Source organism: Apodemus sylvaticus, chromosome 1, assembly GCF_947179515.1.
Source record: "Apodemus sylvaticus chromosome 1, mApoSyl1.1, whole genome shotgun sequence".
Classification (NCBI taxonomy): Eukaryota; Metazoa; Chordata; class Mammalia; order Rodentia; family Muridae; genus Apodemus; species Apodemus sylvaticus.
In genome coordinates, this window is record NC_067472.1 from 103,271,177 (window position 1) to 103,290,913 (window position 19,737).

Consider the following 19,737-nt stretch of genomic DNA (forward strand, 5'->3'; position numbering starts at 1 on the left):
CCATGGAACAAACCCCAAAGCAGAACAGTGATCTCATTTACTTCATCTACTTCCAAATCTCATGCTAGTGTCAGGGGACCATGGTGACTGAACACAGCACTAGCTTCCCCAGAGTCTGCACGGAAGGTAACTTGTCAGTAAACTATGTGAGAGCACGGCAGTGTTCTCACGGGTTGAACCAGAGAATTCATTCTCTAGTCTTCCCTGTGAAGTCATTCTGATGCAGAAACCGCTGAGCTATGTGTCAGCTATGTCCCATCTACCAGCTCCAAAGGTCACTCAACAGAAAACTGTAGATGTCAAAAACTAAGCTTTTGAGCCAAACTCACTTATGGTTTGCGAGCAAGATGTGAGCCATCTGCTCCTGAATTTGCTTGGTCTTAATTCCATAAACAATGGGGTTCAGCATAGGTGGAGCCAGAATGCAGACATTAGCCAGCAGGATGTGGGTACCTGGTGGGATGTGACGACCAAACCTCTGCGTAAGCGTCGTGAAGATCCCAGGCCCATAAAAGAGGATGATGATGCAGACATGGGAGCCACACGTGTTGAGAGCTTTGTGGCGAGCGTCCTGGGAAGGCATACGGAAGATGGTACGGAGGATCAGCACATAGGAAACAAAAATCAACACAACATCTAAGACCACTGTTGATAGTAGGACAGAAAACCCATACCAGATGTTTACTTGGATGTTATTGCAAGCATATTTAGCCAAGCCTATGTGTTCACAATAGGTATGTGGAATAATATTATTTTTGCAGAAAGTTAGTCTTTTAAGAAGAAATATTATGGGGAAAATTGTGCCATAGCTTCTCAGGAAGATGCCCACTCCGATTTTCCCAATCAGGGAGTTTGTGAGGATGGTGGTGTACCTCAGAGGGTAGCAAATGGCCAGGTAGCGGTCAAATGCCATCACCAGCAAGATCCCAGACTCAGAGATGAAGGTGGAGTGGATGAAGAAGAGCTGGGTGATGCAGCGATCCAGGGAGATCTCCCCAGCATGGAACCAGAAGATGGACAAGGCCTGGGGAACTGTGGATGTGGAGAGCACAAGGTCTGCCCCCGCCAGCATGCACAGGAAGAGGTACATGGGTCCATGGAGACTGGGCCTTGTGAGGATGATGAAGATGAGCAGGCTGTTGCCAAGCAGGGCGATGACATAGGAAATGAAGAAGGGGATGGAAATCCACATGTGTTGGTCCTCCAGGCCAGGGACGCCCAGCAAACGGAAGACTGTGTGACTTACAACAGTGTGGTTTAAGGTAGTCATACCCAGAATACCCTGCAGATATCAAACCTCTGATTATAGAACTGGAAGAAAATATTTTGGTGCTATCACTGGGAGCTTTGGTTGTGTTCCACACCTTCCACCTTCTTTGAATGTGTAAACAAGAAACACACAAAGGTGAGAGATGACCTATGCTCCAGTGAGTGACATCCACGTAGAACTATCTCCAATAAGTCAAAATGAGAGGCATCATTCTATACACCTTGGGTACAAAGAATCAACCGCACACAGGATGAGTCACAGAGGCCTGTGGAGCTAGACCTTGAACATTAGCAGTGAATCGTAAGGTAGGGAATAGAAGAAGAGAAGCAGTGTGATCCAGCACAGAGCAATGGATAATGGCTCTGAAATATCCTCGGTCCAAAGTAGCCAGTGTGCGGAGGAGACAGCTGTGTGGCAGATGGTTTTCCTTTCAGTAAGGACGTTTGAGCACTTCACCTCTCAAAGCTGTAGTTATAGTGAGTGATCACTCACACCACACACACACACACACAGACACACACACACACTGTGGATGTGTTTTCTAGAACTGACTGTAGATGTCGGACCCTAAAAAGCCAGTGATGTTCCAGAAATACAATGTATCTGAGCATTAACACAGCACAGAGGAATCGATCTCGTTTGTCAAGCATCACTTGACAACAGGCTGCACACTTTTGTATTCTTTGTGCAGGGAACAGACATCCCAGGGGTTCTCCCTGCTTTGTACTTAGAGACACGTGAGAACCACTTACCACACGCCACAACTGAGCAACTGACACAAGTGAGATTTGAAAGTCCTCTGACCTCACTGCTTTGTTCATTTATGAAGACAGACAGGAGACCTTTTTTTAGACTCTTCTTTTTTTATCTTTGAGATTATAATATAATTACAGCATTTCTCCCCTCCTTTTCTTCCCTCCAGACTCTCTCAAATGCCCCCTCCTTCTCTCCTTCAAACTCAGAATATTTTTTATTAATTGCCATTACATGCATATATATTTCTAAAGATAGCCTACTCAGTCTGTATAATGTTACTCGTATGTATGTTTTTGGTTTTGGATAATCAGTTGGTGTGTTCTTCCCTGGGGAAGATTATTTCTCCCACTCTGCATTCTTTAGTTGGCTGTAGTTTTGTGGACAAGAGACCCCTAAGAAGTGGTGGTCTGTCCCATGTGCCTGAGATGAGGTTCTTCTGTACTCATCCTAGAGAACCAAGCCTCTAAAGACCCAAATTAAAAAGACAGTCATTATTTCAGACATGGAGATGATTAAGGTTCTTTGCTGTTTGGAAGCTAACAGGCAATTTCATCATTCCCTGGCATATTGTTCTCTGTTCATCAGCTTAACCTTTCAGCAAGTCTATTTTGAGTAATGACTACCTGTTGTTTGTTTTCTGTTTTGTTTTGTGGGGCAGCACGCTTCAGACTCAGGTGTAGGCTTTCGTGTGGTTAGAGAGAAGGGTGGACAGGCAAACCTATAATCTCTGAGAAGGTTCTGACTGGGCTACATTCACAGAGTGTCTTCTAAGAAGAAAGCCAAATTCATCCTAGTCATAAAAATGAAGAAACTGAACAGAGTGTCTGAGGCTATGAGAGCACATGTTTAAATTGCTAGCTCGGTAGCTGCTGTATGCCTTATGCTCAATAAAACTTTTTTTTTCTCATTCCTCCTCCTGCTCAACAGCACATGGTTTTCTTCTTGAGAGAAAAACAGTTCTTTGAGAACTGGTTTTGAGAAGAAAACCAGTTTTCCTCTCCACCTGCCAAGTTGCCCTGGCTGGTGATACTGAGCCCAGGACAAGAAACTGGGACCTGTGACCACTCAGGGTGTTTTCACGTCAGAGGGAGTCTGCAGTCTGGGTCAGAATGTTTCGAATTTTCTCAGCCCTGCTCTCATTATTAGAACCTCTACCATCTCCCCAATCATCTCCCTTCACCTTTCACAAAGTTCCCTCTAGCCTCAGCGCTCTCAGCCGCCGCCCTGCCAAAGCATTGTTTTCTATGCCTGGTATCAGGGAACCAACACATAGCTCTCAGCTTTAAATGTATTGATATATATATCCTGTTGCCTCTTACAGTCCTGTCACCGAGCTCTACCATATATGACCCAACAACAGCCTCGTTCTTACCTTAACTCTAAAGCCAGTCCACCTACAGACGTCTATGTAATCACTGAGCCACGCATGGGCACTTCAGGAACACATAGCACCCAGGAGGTCTGACGCAGTTCAGCTTGTTGGGTGTCCATTGTTTATCCTCTTTCGTGAGATCCCTCGAGGGAAGGCCTTACACCATGCTCTCCTGGGACTGAGCTGTGCTGCTCAACTAGACCTCTTCCCAAATTCTGAGTCTCTAAGGTCAGCACCTACCTCTCCTGTCTCTTCTTTTCTCTCTGGCTCCTATCAAGATGGTGTCCTACAAACGCCTTCCATGGCTTCTTTCACAACTAGTTCAACTAAATGAATGCCAAACCCAACATTCAACATAAATAAAAAGCTGCTAATATTTATCAATGATCTGTAGGTTTTATTCTCTCTCTCTTTCTCTCTCTCTCTCTTTCTCTCTCTGTGTGCCTGTGTGTCTGTGTGTGTGTGTCTGTGTGTCTGTGTGTGTATCTCTCTCTTCACCCTCTGTGTGTGTGTGTGTGTGTGTGTGTGTGTGTGTGTGTGTGTGTGTTTGGATGTGTAGTGTATGCACACATGTACATGCATGCTGATATGTGAATGAAGGCCAGAGGAGACTGTCAAGTGCTCTACTCTATCACTTTCTGTCATGTTCCTTTAAAATGGAGTCTCTCACTGGTCCTACAGTTAAACTGGTAGCCAGCAAGCCTGGGTCATTCTCCTATCTCTTTCTCTACCAGCATTGGTTTTATAGGTTCTCATGGCCACACTCAGGTTCTTAAAAAGATCATGGGATCCAATCCTAGGTCCTCATGTTCGCATACCAAGTGCTCTGACCCACTGAGCTATCTGTGCAGCCGCTGTTTTATTCTTCATACAAGGATTGTGTTATTCATCCTCAGAGTGAATAGTAATATAGAGTTCTGCAGCCTAAGGAATAAAGTATGAATTCTTCATTAAGAGAAGATGCAAGCTGTGACTATTCACTGCACAGTTGTATTTGCTTTGGGTTTTAATTATTTATTTTGTTTTATTTATTTTTCTTCTATGTGTATTGGTATTTTGCATTCATGTATGTCATACATGACTGGTGTCCATGAAGCCCAGAAAAGAGCATTGGGTCCCCTGGAACTGGAGTTAAGAGATGCCTGTGAGCTGTCATTTGGATGCTGGGAATCAAACCATGGTTTTCTCCTAGAGCAACAGGTGCCATTGATCACTGAGACATCTCTATGACCCCTGACACATTTGTGTTCATTGCTTGTCTCCTTTGAGCCTTTGATTTTTCATTTCATCAGATGATGCAGCTAAGCATAGCTTTCTCTGCTTTTCTCCTCCACTTACATAGCTTATGATAGGCAAATGAGCAAGAGACAGTTGGAGACAGATGGCCCTAAGACCAATCATGGCACAGCAGCCGACGACCACTGAGACAAAGGTTTTCCCCACTTCTTTTTTGTTCCTTTTTAAAATTTGTAATCAAAATTTCAGTTAGAATACAGAATAGGTTCCATTCTATCCTCAAACATATAAATCATGGCCCTTGTTACTATGTGCTCCCTCTCCTGTCTCTGCCTCTCACTTCTCCAACTGGCTGTTCTCCCTCCAGATAATCCCTCTTCTGTTTTAACATTCTTGCTATCAGAAAATTAGCTCTGAGCAACATTCATGTTATGTTGTGTATATTTAAATCTAAATTATATATATGAAAGACACATAATATTTTGTCTTCTCCTCAAGAAAACAAAATCTCTTGCCTTCCTCATTTAGGCCCCATCATAGTTTCCCTTCTACCTTAATGTCACTTATGAACTTATTGATGTATTCAAATCTAGATTCTTCATGTGTTTTTTTGTTGCTTCTTTACATCCTAAACCTGACATGTGATTATCATTCTGTATTCACGTGAACTATTTATTGACTAAAATATGATTAATTAAACGGGTAAACTTAAAATGTGACTGCTACAGCCCAGACTAATATACCCAGCTAAATTTTCAATCACCATAGATAAAGAAAACAAAATATTCTATGACAAAGTCAAATTTAAACAATATCTATCCACAAATCCCACCCTACAAAAGGTACTAGAAGAAAAATGCCATCACAAGGAAACTAACTACACCCATGAAAACATAAAATAAATAACCTCACACCAGCAAAACCAAAAGAAGGGAAACACACATGTGCACACATTACCCAAAAAGAACAACAACAAAATAACAGGAATTAACAACCATTGATGATTAATATCTCTCAATATCAATGGACTCAATTCCCTTATAAAATGACACAGGCTAACAGAATGGATGTGAAAACAGGATTCATCCTTCTGCTGCATACCAGAAACACACATAACTGCCAAAGATAAGCATTACCTCAAAGAAAGGGGTTAGAAATAGATTTTTCAAAAAAATTGACTCAAGAAACAGCTGGTAGGTATAACAAAATAGACTGCCAACCAAAATTAATCAAAAGAGATGGGGAAGGACACTTCATACTCATAAAATGAAAAATCCATCAAAACTACCTTTCAGTTCTTAACATCTATGTCTCAAATTCAATGGTACCCACATTTGTAAAAGAAGCTTTCTAAAGCTTAAATCATACATTGAACACCATAAACTAATAGTGGAAGATTTTAATAACCCACTCTCGCCAACGAACAGGTCATCCAATCAGAAACTATACAGAGAAATATTTGAGATAACAGACAAAATGGACTTAACAGATACCTACATAATATTTCACCCAAACACAAATGACTATATCTTCTACTCAGCACCTCACAGAATTCTTTCTAAAACTGACCTCATTCTCTGTTACAAAGCAAGTCTCAACAGATACAAGAAAACTGAAACAAGCCCCTGCATCCTATCAGACCATCGTGGATTAAAGCTGGATCTCAGTACAACAGAAACAACAGAAGTCCTACAAACTCACGGAAAAGGAACAGCTTTCTACTGAAGGACTACTGGGTGAAGGCAGAAATAAAGAAATTAAAGATTTCCTAGAATTTGATGAAAATTAATGCACAGCATATCTAAACATATGGGACACAATGAAAGCAGTGCTAAGAGGAAAGTTCATAGCACTAAGTGCCTTCATAAAGAAAGTAGAAAGTTCTCATACCAGTAAATTAATGGTGGAGTGGAAGGAAGGGGTATAAGGATGGGACTGGGAGGAGAGGAGGGAGGGGAGCTTCAGGCAGGCTGTAAAGTGAATAAATAAACAAATTAGTGGAAAAAAATTAAAGCCTACATAGTGAGTTTCAGGACAGCCACAGCTACCTAAAACCAAACCAATTTAAAAAAAACAAAACAAAACAAAACAAAAAAATAAAAAAAAAACATCTTATCTGGGGGGAAAAAAAACCTGAAAACTCTAAAAAAAAATAAAAAAAATAAAAAAAATAAAAAAAAAGCAAGCATACCTGAGAGGAATAGACACCAGGAAAGAATCTGAATGATGCTAAAATCAATAAAATAAAAACAAAGAGAACAATACAAAGAATCAATGAAACAGAGGGTTTTTTTTTTTTTGAGAAAATCAGCAAAATAGACAAATGCTTAGCCAAACTAAAAGGCAGAAAGTTAATATCCAAATTAACAAAACCAGAAACAAAAAGGAGGACATAACAACAGACACTAAGGAAATCCAGAGAACCATTATGCTTCAAACACCTATAGTCCACAAAAAATGAAAATCTAAAAGAAATGGACAATTTTTGGCAGATACCACATACCAAAATCAAATCAATATCAGGTACACAACTTAAACAACCCTATAACTCCTAAGGAAATAGAAACAATCATTAAAAGTCCCCCAACCTCAGAAAGCCCAGAGGCAGATCATTTTAGCACAGAATTCTACCAGACTTTCACAGAAGAGATAGTACCAATACTTTTCAAATTATTCCACAAAGCAGAAACAGAAGGAAGCTTGCCAATTTCATTTTATGAAGCCATAGTCACCCTGATAGGACAAAGACTCAACAAAGGAAGAGAATTACAAACCAATTTCCCTCACAAACATTGATGCAAAGATACAAAAGAAAAAAAACCCACTCACAAAATCCAAAAATGTATCAAAAAGATTATCCATCATAATCAATTGGGCTTCATCCCAGAAATACAGAGCTAGTGCAACAAACAAAAATCTGTCAGTGTAATTCACTAAATGATCATCCCATCAGATTTTGTAAAAGCCTTTGACAAAATCCAACACCCATTCATGGGAAAAGTCTTGGAGATATCAGAGATAAAAGAAACATACTTAAACAGAATCAAAGCAATGTACAGTAAGCGGATAGCCAACATCAAATTAAATGGAGAGGCACTTAAAGCAATTCCACTAAAATCAGGAACAAGACACTCTCTTCATATATATTAAATAAAGTACTTGAAGTTCTAGCTAAAACAATAAGACAACTAAAAGAGATCAAGGTGATGTGAATTTGAAAAGAAGTCAAGGTATCGCTATTTGCAGATGACATGATATTATACATAAGTGAGCTCAAAAATTCCACCAGAGAATTCCTATAGCCGATAAACACCTTCAGTGAAGTGCCTGAATACAAGAGTAAATCACAAAAATAAATATCCCTCCTATATACCAGTGACAAATGGACTGGGAGAAGAAACAGGAAAACGACACCTTTCACAATAGCATCAAATAATATAAAATATCTTGGGGAAACTCTAACCAAGTGAAAGACCTATATTGCAAGAACTTCATGGCTTTGAAAAAAAATGAAGATATCAGAAGATGGAAAGATGCCTCATGCTCATGGATTGGCAGGGTTAACATAGTTTTTTAAAAAGTAGCTATCTTGACATAAACAATCTACAGATTCAATACACTCTCCATCAAAATCCAACACAGTTCTTTATAGAGCTTGAAAGAACAAACAACTCCATATGAAAAACAAAAATTCAGGATAGCTAAAACAACCCTGTACAATAAAGAACTTCTGGAGAAATCCCCATCCCTCATTTCAAGCTCTACTACAAATCTATAATAATAAAAATGGCATAGTATTAGCATAAAAACAAGCAAGTAGACCAATGGAATCAAATTGAACACCCAGACATAAACCTATAAACACTTGGATTTTGTTTTGTTTTGTTTTTGTTTTTTGAGACAAGGTTTCTCTGTCTAGCCCCAGAACTCACTCTGTAGACCAGGCTGGCCTCAAACTCCACCTGCCTCTGCCTCCCAAGTGCTGGGATTAAAGGAGTGTGCCACCACTGCCCAGCTTGATTTATACACACACACACACACACACACACACACACACGTGTATATATATGTATGTATGTATATATATGTATATATGTGTATGTATATATACGTATATATATACGTACATATATATAAGCTAGAAATACACGATTTAAAAAAAAAAAGAAAGCATCTTCAATAAATCTGGTCTAACTGAATGTCAGCATGTACAAGAATGCAAATAGATCCATATCTATTACCCTGAACAAAACTCAAGTCCAAGTGAATTGAAGACCTCAACATAAAACCAGATACACTGAACCTGAAAACAGGGAATAGCCTTAACTGCACTGGCATAGGAGACAACTTCCTAAACAGAACACCAACAGCACAGGCACTAAGATCAACAATTAATAAATGAGACCTCAGCTGGGTGGTGGTGGCGCACGCCTGTAGTCCCAGCACTCTGGGAGGCAGAGGCAGGTGGATTTCTCAGTTCGAGGCCAGCCTGGTCTACAGAGTGAGTTCCAAGACAGCCAGGGCTACACAGAGAAACCTTGTCTCGAAAAAAACAAATCCAAAAAACCAATAAATAAATAAAAAAATAATGAGTGAGACCTCATGAAGCTAAAAGGTTTTTGTAAGGCAAGAAGGCTTTTGTCATCGCTTCTCGGCCTTTTGGCTAAGATCAAGTGTAAGAAGGCTTTTGTCACTATTGGTAAGACAAAACAGTGGCCTTCAGAATGAGAAAAGAGTTTTGTCAACCAAACATCTGACAGAGGGCTAATTTCCAAACTATATAAAGAACTCTATAACCAACAAACCAAACAATCCAATTAAAACCTGGGGTACATATCTAAACAGAGGTTTCTCAACAGAGGGATCTCAAATGGCCAAGAAACACTTAAAGAAATGTCCGATACCCTTATGCATCAGGGAAATGCAAATCAATATGACCCTGAGATTCCATCTTACCCCTGTCAGACTGGCTAAGATCAATAACAGCAATGGCAGCTCATGCGGTTGAGGATGTGGGGCAAGGGGACCTCCTGCATTGCTGGTGGGAGTGCAAAATTGTACAGCCACTTTGGAAGTCAATACAGCAATTTCTCAGAAAATCGGGAATAGATCCACATCAAGACCCAGTTATTATATACATTCCTGGGAATATACCCAAAATATACCCCACTATACCACAAGTATATACCACTATACACTTACTCGGCTATGTTCATAGCAGCTTTATTTGTGATAGCCAGAAACTGGAAACAACCTAGATGCCCCTCATTTGAAGAATGGATTAAGAAAATATGGCACATTTGCACAATAGGGTATTACTTGGCTGCTAAAAATAACAATAATTACATCATGAAATCTGCAGGCAAATGGATAGAACTAGAAAAAATAATAATCCTTAAAAATAAAATAAAAATAAAAAATGATCCTGAGTAAGGTAACCCAGACCCAGAAAGACAAACATATTATGTATTCAGTTATAAGTGGATATTAGCCGTAACTAAACTATAACCATGCTACAATCCACAGACACAGAGAGACTAAGTAACAAGGAAGGCTCAAGTCAGGTCCCAGGATTCTCCCTGCTAAGAGGAAATAGGATAGATGTTGAAGGTGAACTGGGGACAGATGGAACCAAAACAGGAGGGATTCGGCAGGAGTTGGGCAGGATGGAGGGAGAGAGTTCTGCAAGAGAGAACTGGAATTGGGGCACAGGCATTTCAGGGGTGAGGTAGAAAGCCAATGCCATGGAAATCTCAAGAATCTACAAAAGTGACCCTAGTGACCTTATTACTCCTGTAATAAGGGTTACAGAACCTGAACGCGCCATCTCCTGAAATCAAGCAAGACTTCCAGTGGAGAGACTGGGTCACCAAGCCAAATACAAAACCTTCGGCCTACAATATGCCCTGCCTGCAAGATGTGCCAGGATGAAGGTGGTGCAGAAATTGTGGGAGTGGCCAACCCTTGGCTGGTCCAGCTTGAGACCCATGCCACTAGAGGGAGTCCACCCCTGACACTGCCTGGAGGACAATGGCACAGAGACCTGGGACAGAACCCAGCAAAACTGGCTACAAAACAACAACAAAAACCCTCAATGAAGTGATTCCTAATGATACTCTATTATATTCATAAAATAGAGCCTTGCCCAATCTTCATCAGAGATGCTTCCTCCAACAACTGATGGAAACAGATTCAGACACCCACAGCCAAACATTAGATAGGGAATCCTGGGGAAAAGGAGCAGGAAGAATTGTAGAAGCCAGAGGGGTCAAGGGCACCACAAGAAAACCTACAAAATCAACTAATCTGGACTCATAGGGGCTTACCAAGACCGAACCGATAACCAGGGAGCTTACATGGGACTGACCTACTCCCTCTGCACATATGTTACAGATGTATAGCTTGGTATTTTTGTGGCACTCCTAACGGTACAAGTGGGGCTGTTTCTGACGCTTTTGGAACCCTTTTCCTCCAGCTGGGTTGCCTCTTCCAGCCTTAATATGAGGGGAGGGGCCTAGTCTTGTTGCAACTTGATATGCCGGTTGGGTTGATATCCCTGGGTGGTCTGCCCTTTTCTGAAGGGAAATGGAGGAGGAGTGGATGGGGAGGGAAGTGAGAGGTGAAACTAGGGTTATGTGACAGAATAAATAAATAAATAAATAAATATTTTTTAATTTATTGATATATTTATGTACATTTCAAATGATTTCCCCCCTTTTTTAAAATATTTTTATTTTCTGTATTCTTTGTTTACATTCCAAATGATTTCCCCTTTCCCGGATCCCCCCTCCCCATATGTCCCATAAACCTTCTTCTCTCCATCCCTTCTCCAATCACCTCCCTCCTTTTTCTCTGTCCTTATATTCCCTTCCCATGCTAGATCAATCCTTTCCAGGATCAGGACCCTCTCCATACTTCTTCATGGGAGTCATTTGTTATGCAGCTTGGTCTGGTCCTGCAGCTGGAAGCACTGTGAGGTCTGTTCCGTTGCTCCAGCATGGCGGGTTTTGATAAGAAGAGACAGGCCATGATTTTAAAGCTTTATTAAAGAAAAGTAGGGGAAAAGAAAAAAGATAGAGAAGGAAAGAGAAAAGAAGGGATAGAGAGGTTAGAGCCGGCCATGACCAGCTTGGAAAGAGGGTAAAAGAATGGGGAGAGAGGGAATGGGGGGCAAGAGGTAAGAAGAGAGGACAAGAGAGAAGGGCAAGAGAGAGAGAGAGAGAGAGAGAGAGAGAGAGAGAGAGAGAGAGAGAGAGAGAGAGAGAGAGAGAGAAAGAGAGGAGGGGGGTAATGTGGCCCTTTTTATAGTGGGTTGGGCTACCTGGCTCTTGCCAGGCGACTGTGGGGGTGGAGTCCAGACAGAACACTAGGGGCCTGGGGTGTGGTCCTAAGTGACTGATGGCCACAGGGTTATGTCTAACACCTAGAGATTGAACCAACACTCATAGGGAAGTGCTTTACCAATGAACTGCATCCCTAATCTTTCCTAATCTTTCTTTCCTTCCTTTCTTCCTTTCTTTCTTTCCTTCCTTCTTTCTTTCTTTCTTTCCTTCCTTCCTTCCTTCCTTCTTTCTTTTTTCTTTTTTTTTTAATTTTTTTTATTTGATATAATTTATTTACATTTCAAATGATTTCTCCTTTTCTAGCCCCCCACTCCCCGGAAGTCCTGTAAGCCCCCTTCTCTTCCCCTGTCCTCCCACCCACCCCTTCCCACTTCCCCGTTCTGGTTTTGCCGAATACTGCTTCACTGAGTCTTTCTAGAACCAGGGGCCACTCCTCCTTTCTTCTTGTACCTCATTTGATGTGTGGATTATGTTTTGGGTATTCCAGTTTTCTAGGTTAATATCCACTTATTAGTGAGTGCATACCATGATTCACCTTTTGAGTCTGGGTTACCTCACTTAGTATGATGTTCTCTAGCTCCATCCATTTGCCTAAGAATTTCATGAATTCATTGTTTCTAATGGCTGAATAGTACTCCATTGTGTAGATATACCACATTTTTTGCATCCACTCTTCTGTTGAGGGATACCTGGGTTCTTTCCAGCATCTGGCAATTATAAATAGGGCTGCTATGAACATAGTAGAGCATGTATCCTTATTACATGGTGGGGAATCCTCTGGGTATATGCCCAGGAGTGGTATAGCAGGATCTTCTGGAAGTGAGGTGCCCAGTTTTCAGAGGAACCGCCAGACTGATTTCCAGAGTGGTTGTACCAATTTGCAACCCCACCAGCAGTGGAGGAGTGTTCCTCTTTCTCCACATCCTTGCCAACACCTGCTGTCTCCTGAATTTTTAATCTTAGCCATTCTGACTGGTGTAAGGTGAAATCTCAGGGTTGTTTTGATTTGCATTTCCCTAATGACTAATGAAGTTGAGCATTTTTTAAGGTGTTTCTCTGCCATCCGAAGTTCTTCAGGTGAGAATTGTTTGGTTAACAGTGTACCCCATTTTTAATAGGGTTGTTTGGTTTTCTGGACTCTAACTTCTTGAGTTCTTTATATATATTGGATATTAGCCCTCTATCTGATGTAGGATTGGTGAAGATCTTTTCCCAATTTTTTGGTTGCCGATTTGTCCTTTTGATGGTGTCCTTTGCCTTACAGAAACTTTGTAATTTTATGAGGTCCCATTTGTCAATTCTTGATCTTAGAGCATATGCTATTGGTGTTCTGTTCAGAAACTTTCTCCCTATACCGATGTCCCCAAGGATCTTCCCCAGTTTCTTTTCTATTAGCTTCAGAGTGTCTGGCTTTATGTGGAGGTCCTTGATCCATTTGGATTTGAGCTTAGCACAAAGAGACAAGGATGGATCAATTCGCATTCTTCTGCATGCTGACCTCCAGTTGAACCAGCACCATTTGTTGAAAAGGCTATCTTTTTTCCATTGGATGTTTTCAGCCCCTTTGTCGAGGATCAAGTGGCCATAGGTGTGTGGGTTCATTTCTGGATCTTCAATCCTGTTCCATTGATCCGCCTGCCTGTCACTGTACCAATACCATGCAGTTTTTAACACTATTGCTCTGTAGTATTGCTTGAGGTCAGGGATACTGATTCCCCCAGATTTTCTTTTGTTGCTGAGAATAGTTTTAGCTATCCTGGGTTTTTTGTTATTCCAGATGAATTTGAGAATTGCTCTTTCTAACTCTGTGAAGAATTGAGTTGGGATTTTGATGGGTATTGCATTGAATCTGTATATTGCTTTTGGCAAACTGGCCATTTTAACTATATTGATCCTGCCGATCCATGAGCATGGGAGGTTTTCCCATTTTTTGAGGTCTTCTTCCAATTCCTTCTTCAGAGTCTTGAAGTTCTTGTCATACAGATCTTTCACATGTTTCACCCCAAGATACTTTATACTGTTTGTGGTTATTGTGAAGGAGGTCATTTCCCTAATTTCTTTCTCAGCCTGCTTATCCTTTGAGTATAGGAAGGCCACTGATTTGCTTGAGTTGATTTTATAACCTGCTACTTTGCTGAAGTTTTTTATCAGCTGTAGGAGTTCTCTAGTGGAGTTTTTTGGGTCACTTAGGTAGACTATCATGTCATCTGCAAATAATGATAGTTTGACTTCTTCCTTTCCAATTTGTATCCCTTTGACCTCCTTATGTTGTCTAATTGCCTGAGCTAGTACCTCAAGTACAGTATTGAAAAGATAAGGAGAAAGGGGGCAGCCCTGTCTAGTCCCTGATTTTACTGGGATTGCTTCAAGTTTCTCTCCATTTAGTTTGATGCTGGCTACTGGTTTGCTGTATATTGCTTTAACGATCTTTAGGCATGGGCCTTGAATTCCAGTTCTTTCCAAGACTTTAAGCATGAAAGGATGCTGAATTTTGTCAAATGCTTTTTCAGCATCCAATGAAATGACCATGTGGTTTTTTTCTTTGAGTTTGTTTATGTAGTGGATTGCATTGATGGATTTCTGTATATTGAACCAACCCTGCATCCCTGGGATAAAGCCTACTTGATCATGGTGGATGATCGTTTTGATGTGTTCTTGGATTCGGTTGGCAAGAATTTTATTGAGTATTTTGCATCGATGTTCATAAGGGAGATTGGTCTGAAGTTTTCTTTCTTTGTTGGATCTTTGTGTGGTTTTGGTATCAGCGTAATTGTGGCTTCGTAGAAGGAATTGGGTAGGGTTCCTTCTGTTTCTATTTTGTGAAATAGTTTGAAGAGTATTGGTGTTAGGTCTTCTTTGAAGGTCTGATAGAATTCTGCACTGAAACCATCTAGTCCTGTGCTTTTTTTGGTTGGAATACTTTCTATGACCCCTTCTATTTCTTTAGGGGTTATGGGACTGTTTAGATGATCTATTTGGTCCTGATTTAATTTTGGTATTTGGTATCTGTCAAGGAAATTGTCCATTTCCTCCAGATTAATAAATAAAATTTTTAATGAATGCTAGAATAATGTCTGTCATTGGTTGTAACTTTGAAGGTGTTTGGATTGTGTGGCATCTCGTGTTCCCCAGTCAGGGGGCAGGGTTTTAGAATATGTGGATGGTGTTGAAGGAAGCTAAGAAATGGGATTTGGGAGCCCGTGACTATTCAACTTCAGGCAAGATCTTCTCAAGAATTCCTTCCTTGGCTTGGTAACTGAGGCACTGGTAATAATCATATATATTAATCATCTACAACATTATGTCTTCAAGTATGCAATACCCTGGAATAGTTAACTCTAGCTCTTTAACGAGTATGTTGCTCCCAACTGATCATTTGCTGGTAATGAGAACTCTTGAAGGCATGTTGTGGGAGCTGACCTTCCCAGCAACACTTCCCATTGTATTGGTTCCTCAAACACACTATCATCCTCTGGCCACACCCACCAGGCTGTGCTCTTTGCTGTTTCTGTGTCTTTATCCTTGCTGACTGATCTCAGGAACATCTGCTTTGATGGATGCGTGAACTTGGGCTCAGGCCTTATGCACCATCTGAATCTTCCTCTTTGACGGCATGCTGCGATTGCTCTCCACACTGCATAAATTCATTGATACTACAGTTATTTGTTTCTAATATAAAAGAAGTTATGTAGCTAATAATTTATACATTTATGGTATGCAACATGCTGTCTTGAAATTATATACACTCTAGAATGGTCAAAATAAGATGTCTTGATTTTTTGATTCTTTTATTCATGTGGTTGTTTTGTCTCCACTTACATTTATGTGCCACATGTGTGCCTAATCCAAACAGAGACAAGAAGAGGGCATCAGATCCCCTGGAACTGGTGTTAGTTAGTTAATTGTGAGTTGCCATGTATTTACTAAGAACCAATTTACTAAGAACCATGTATTTACTAAGAACCTCTGAAATAAAAACCAGGGCTCTTAACCACCAAGCTTTCTCTCCAACCCCCAAATCAAGCTATTTAGTGAATGCATTGCTTCAGCTAATCATTTTCTGGTGATGAGAACTCTTAAAATATACCTTCCAATTTTCAAATATATAGCGGACTATTGTTAACTGTACTCACAATGTTCCTTTGTTTTTATTCTTTTGTGTATACAATGTATATAGTATATGCACACGCATATATGTTTATGAGTGTGGGAACACTTCTACTGTGCTGTACTTAGAGAGGTCAGAGGTCAATCCTGGATGTCTATACTCATCTTCTATTTTGTCACATGTCCCTCTTGTGTGGTTTGCTGCTGCATACACTGGGCCAGCTGGCCTATGAGCTTCTGGGAATCCTCCTGTCTCTAACTCACATCCCACCCCAGAAGCACTGAGACTGGAGGTGTACACTGCTATGCCTGGCCTTTACATGGTTCTAGGGATTCAAACTCAGATCCTCACACCTGCATGATGAGTGCTTTATACATTAAGCAATCTCCTCTGCCCACAACATGCTGTAATAATGATACACTAGACACACTAGAGGGCACTACAAAGTTCTCTCTAGGCATTTTTAATGATATAAAAGTGATGGTCAGATTAGCCATCAGAGTAAAGTAATGCATGTTTAATTCACTCATTTTTAGCTAGTCTAGATATTTTAAATGCTGTGCTTGCCGGGCGGTGGTGGCACATGCCTTTAATCCCAGCACTTGGGAAGCAGAGGCAGGCGGATTTCTGAGTTCCTGCTTTCAGCCCCTAGAGTGTGAGAACTAAATTTTGCTGTTTAAGCGCTGCTTCCTAGCTGTGGTCACAATGTGACTAGCTCCTGCCACTTCCTCTGCCACAGCTAGATAGAGCGGCCACTGCTAAAGCACAGCCTAAAACTGTGAGCTTACTCCATAGCCCAGCCTGGCCTTGAACTTGAGAGACCATTGCCTCAGTCTTCCACGTAATGGGACCTGAGGTCTGTGTCACCATGCCAAGCTGGGCTTTGACATTTATTATTTGACATCGATGGCTCAGGAAATGTCTTGGAAGAGGGGTTGGAAAGACTATAAGAGCCAGCCTACCAGGGAGTCTGCAGAAAAACAGTCTCTTATAGAAATGGCTGTGTAAGCAAGACCAGAACAATGACCTCATAAATAAGCACATCAATGTAGAAGAAGTACCTCGGGGTTCCCCCTAGACAGGGAATTACAGGTAACTGATAACTGCTGGAAGAATAATTAGCCTCTCCCAGGGATGACCAACCTCATTGGCTGCCCCATGCAAAGTGGTCAGCCTTAAAACCACATAAAAATAGACTCAGCAGGTTATATTTATATATTTGTGCACACATACACACACATGATATGTGTGTTACAATAATAATCAAAAAAGGAGGCTATCAGCTTGAATAGGGGGAAACTGGGGGAGGAGTAGCTGGAAGGGTTTGGAGGAAGGAAATAAAAGGGGATGCTAATGTAATTCTATTTCAACTAAAAACTTTTTTAACTAGGAGAAACAAACAGTTGTTATGAGTGGGCATGGTTATATTTATTTTTCTTAGGTGGATGAAATCAAGTAACAGTTCCTTTAAAAATAAAAATTCAGACACGTGGTGCAGAACCGGTGCAAGTTTCCCAGGTCTGAAGTCTGCCTCAAAGATGTCAGCCCTCAGAACTGTCTTCCAGTATATCAATGAAAACCAGGACCGCTATGTCAAAAAACTTGCAGAATGGGTGGCCATCCAGAGCATGTCCACAAGGCCGGGGAAGAGAGATCAGAAGGATGATGGAGGTGGCAGCTGAGGACGTCCAGAGGCTGGGGGACTCCGTGGAGCCGATGGTTATTGGGAAGCAAAAGCTCCCAGATGGCTCGGAGATACCTCTTCCTCCCATTCTGTTGGGCAAACTGGGCAGCGATCCCCAGAAGAAAATTGTGTGCATTATGGGCACCTGGATGTGCAACCTGCAACCCTTATGGGTGGGGCAGCGAGCCCTTTACCTTGGTGGAGCGGGAAGGCAAGTTGTACGGGAGAGGCTCCAGGAATGATAAGGGGCTGTGGGCCCGAAGGGTGAATGCCCTGGAAACCTATCAGAAGGCTGGCCAGGAGATCCCTGTCAACCTGCGGTTCTGCCTGGAAGGCATGGAGGAATCTGGCTCCGAAGGCCTGGATGAGCTCATTTTTGCCCAGAAAGACAAGTTCTTCAAAGATGTGGCCTATGTGTGCATTTCGGACAATTACTGGCTGGGGAAGAAGAAGCCGTGTATCACCTATGGCCTCAGAGGCATTTGCTACTTCTTCATATCGAGGTGGAATGCAGTGACAAAGACCTCCATTCTGGGGTATATGGTGGCTCAGTGCACGAGGCCATGACGAATCTCATTTCACTAATGGGCTGTCTGATAGACAAGGGGAAATCCTCATCCCTGGCATCAATGATGCTGTGGAGCCTGGGACAGAGGACAGGCTTGGGAAGGAGCGAGAGCCGATTCTCCTGGGATGAAATTCATCTGGAAATATCCACACCTGAGCTTGTTTGGTTGGAGAGTGCCTCGCTTGCTTCCTTATGCTCACACTGGAATTCCCCTTGCATCTGAAAAATAAATCTGCTCCAATATTAGTCATTTTTGCCTTGAAAGCAATACATGAGCCACCTGATCCCAGATCTGTTTCGTCTTGACCCCATAAATGACAGGATTCAGCATCGGTGGAGCTAGAATGCAGACATTTCCCAGAAGAACATGGACATGATGGGCAATGTGGTGTCCAAACCTCTGAGCAAGTGTGGTACCGATGCCAGGCCCATAGAAGAGAATGATGGTGCAGACATGGAGAGCCACAGGTGTTAAGAGCCTTGCAGCGAGCATCTTGGGAAGGAATACAGAAGATGACACAGAGGATTAGCACATAGGAAATGAAAACTAGGATGATATCTAAGACTGCTCTCCTGACATTGTATACATTCGGACAAATAAACATACCAGATGTTTATCCAGATGCCATCACATCTGGATAGCCATGCTGCTGCAGTTGAGACCCTCAGAGTCGTTCTCAGAGGTAAGTTGTGGCAATGATAGCTTCATGGCTGTCTCCCACAACTGGATCCACACAGCTTCTTTGGAACCAGGATTTGAACCCCTAAGCTATCTAAGTACACTGTATTTCTGCCTGGGGCTCTTTCCAGTGATCACCTCCTCTGCTCAAAAGAACTCATGCATAGACATGATGGCATGTGCCTATAATTTCAGCATATAAATACTGAAAATCCATAAATCTCTTTTTACTTTACTGCATGACATCATTAATTAAGAGAACAATACAGAGTCAGGAGTTGAAATTATTATAATAAGGATACTAAACAATGAAAACACCCGTGCCAGTTTATAATGGTGCAGAGGCAAAGTCTATAAAGCCATCAGATGTATGATACTGTATGTCTCTTGATTAAGGAACTCCTTGCATTGCAAATATTCCCAAATTATTAACCACTTTAAACCTCTTCAATGTACTGTCCTCAGACATGAAGCACTCAATGAGAACTTTAGAAAATGCCAACAAATCAGAGTCCTAAACCACTGAATCAGACACTCCACTAATGGAGCCCAGAAACACTGAAAGACCTCTGGATGACTCTCCTGCACCTTTGCTTTCTCCGCCTGTTCAATCAGACCACACGGCCCTCCTGTGCAAAAGAAAGAACAATCTCCGGTGTGCACAAAGGAGCACAGACAGGGACGCTTGGCAAGACCTTTCTCTTTGTATAAAGAATGAACC

The 19,737-nt window shown here is 41.5% G+C and overlaps 1 protein-coding gene and 1 pseudogene across 1 annotated transcript; one reads left to right on the forward strand and one right to left on the reverse strand.

Annotated features, from left to right (window-relative positions):
* Positions 1 to 325: 325 nt before the first annotated feature.
* On the reverse strand, positions 326 to 1,273 carry LOC127664225 (olfactory receptor 52B4-like). Its single transcript, XM_052156113.1, has one exon. It carries the CDS (start codon positions 1,268 to 1,270, stop codon positions 326 to 328), a length of 945 nt encoding a protein of 314 aa, XP_052012073.1. The 5' UTR covers positions 1,271 to 1,273.
* A 16,350-nt stretch (positions 1,274 to 17,623) lies between these two features.
* Positions 17,624 to 18,466, forward strand: LOC127684519 (cytosolic non-specific dipeptidase-like; annotated as a pseudogene).
* Positions 18,467 to 19,737: the final 1,271 nt, after the last annotated feature.

What these genes read in the sequence shown, in the direction of transcription:
- LOC127664225 (XM_052156113.1), bottom strand. Translation starts at nt 1,270, where the DNA reads ATGACTACCTTAAACCACACTGTTGTAAGTCACACAGTCTTCCGTTTG.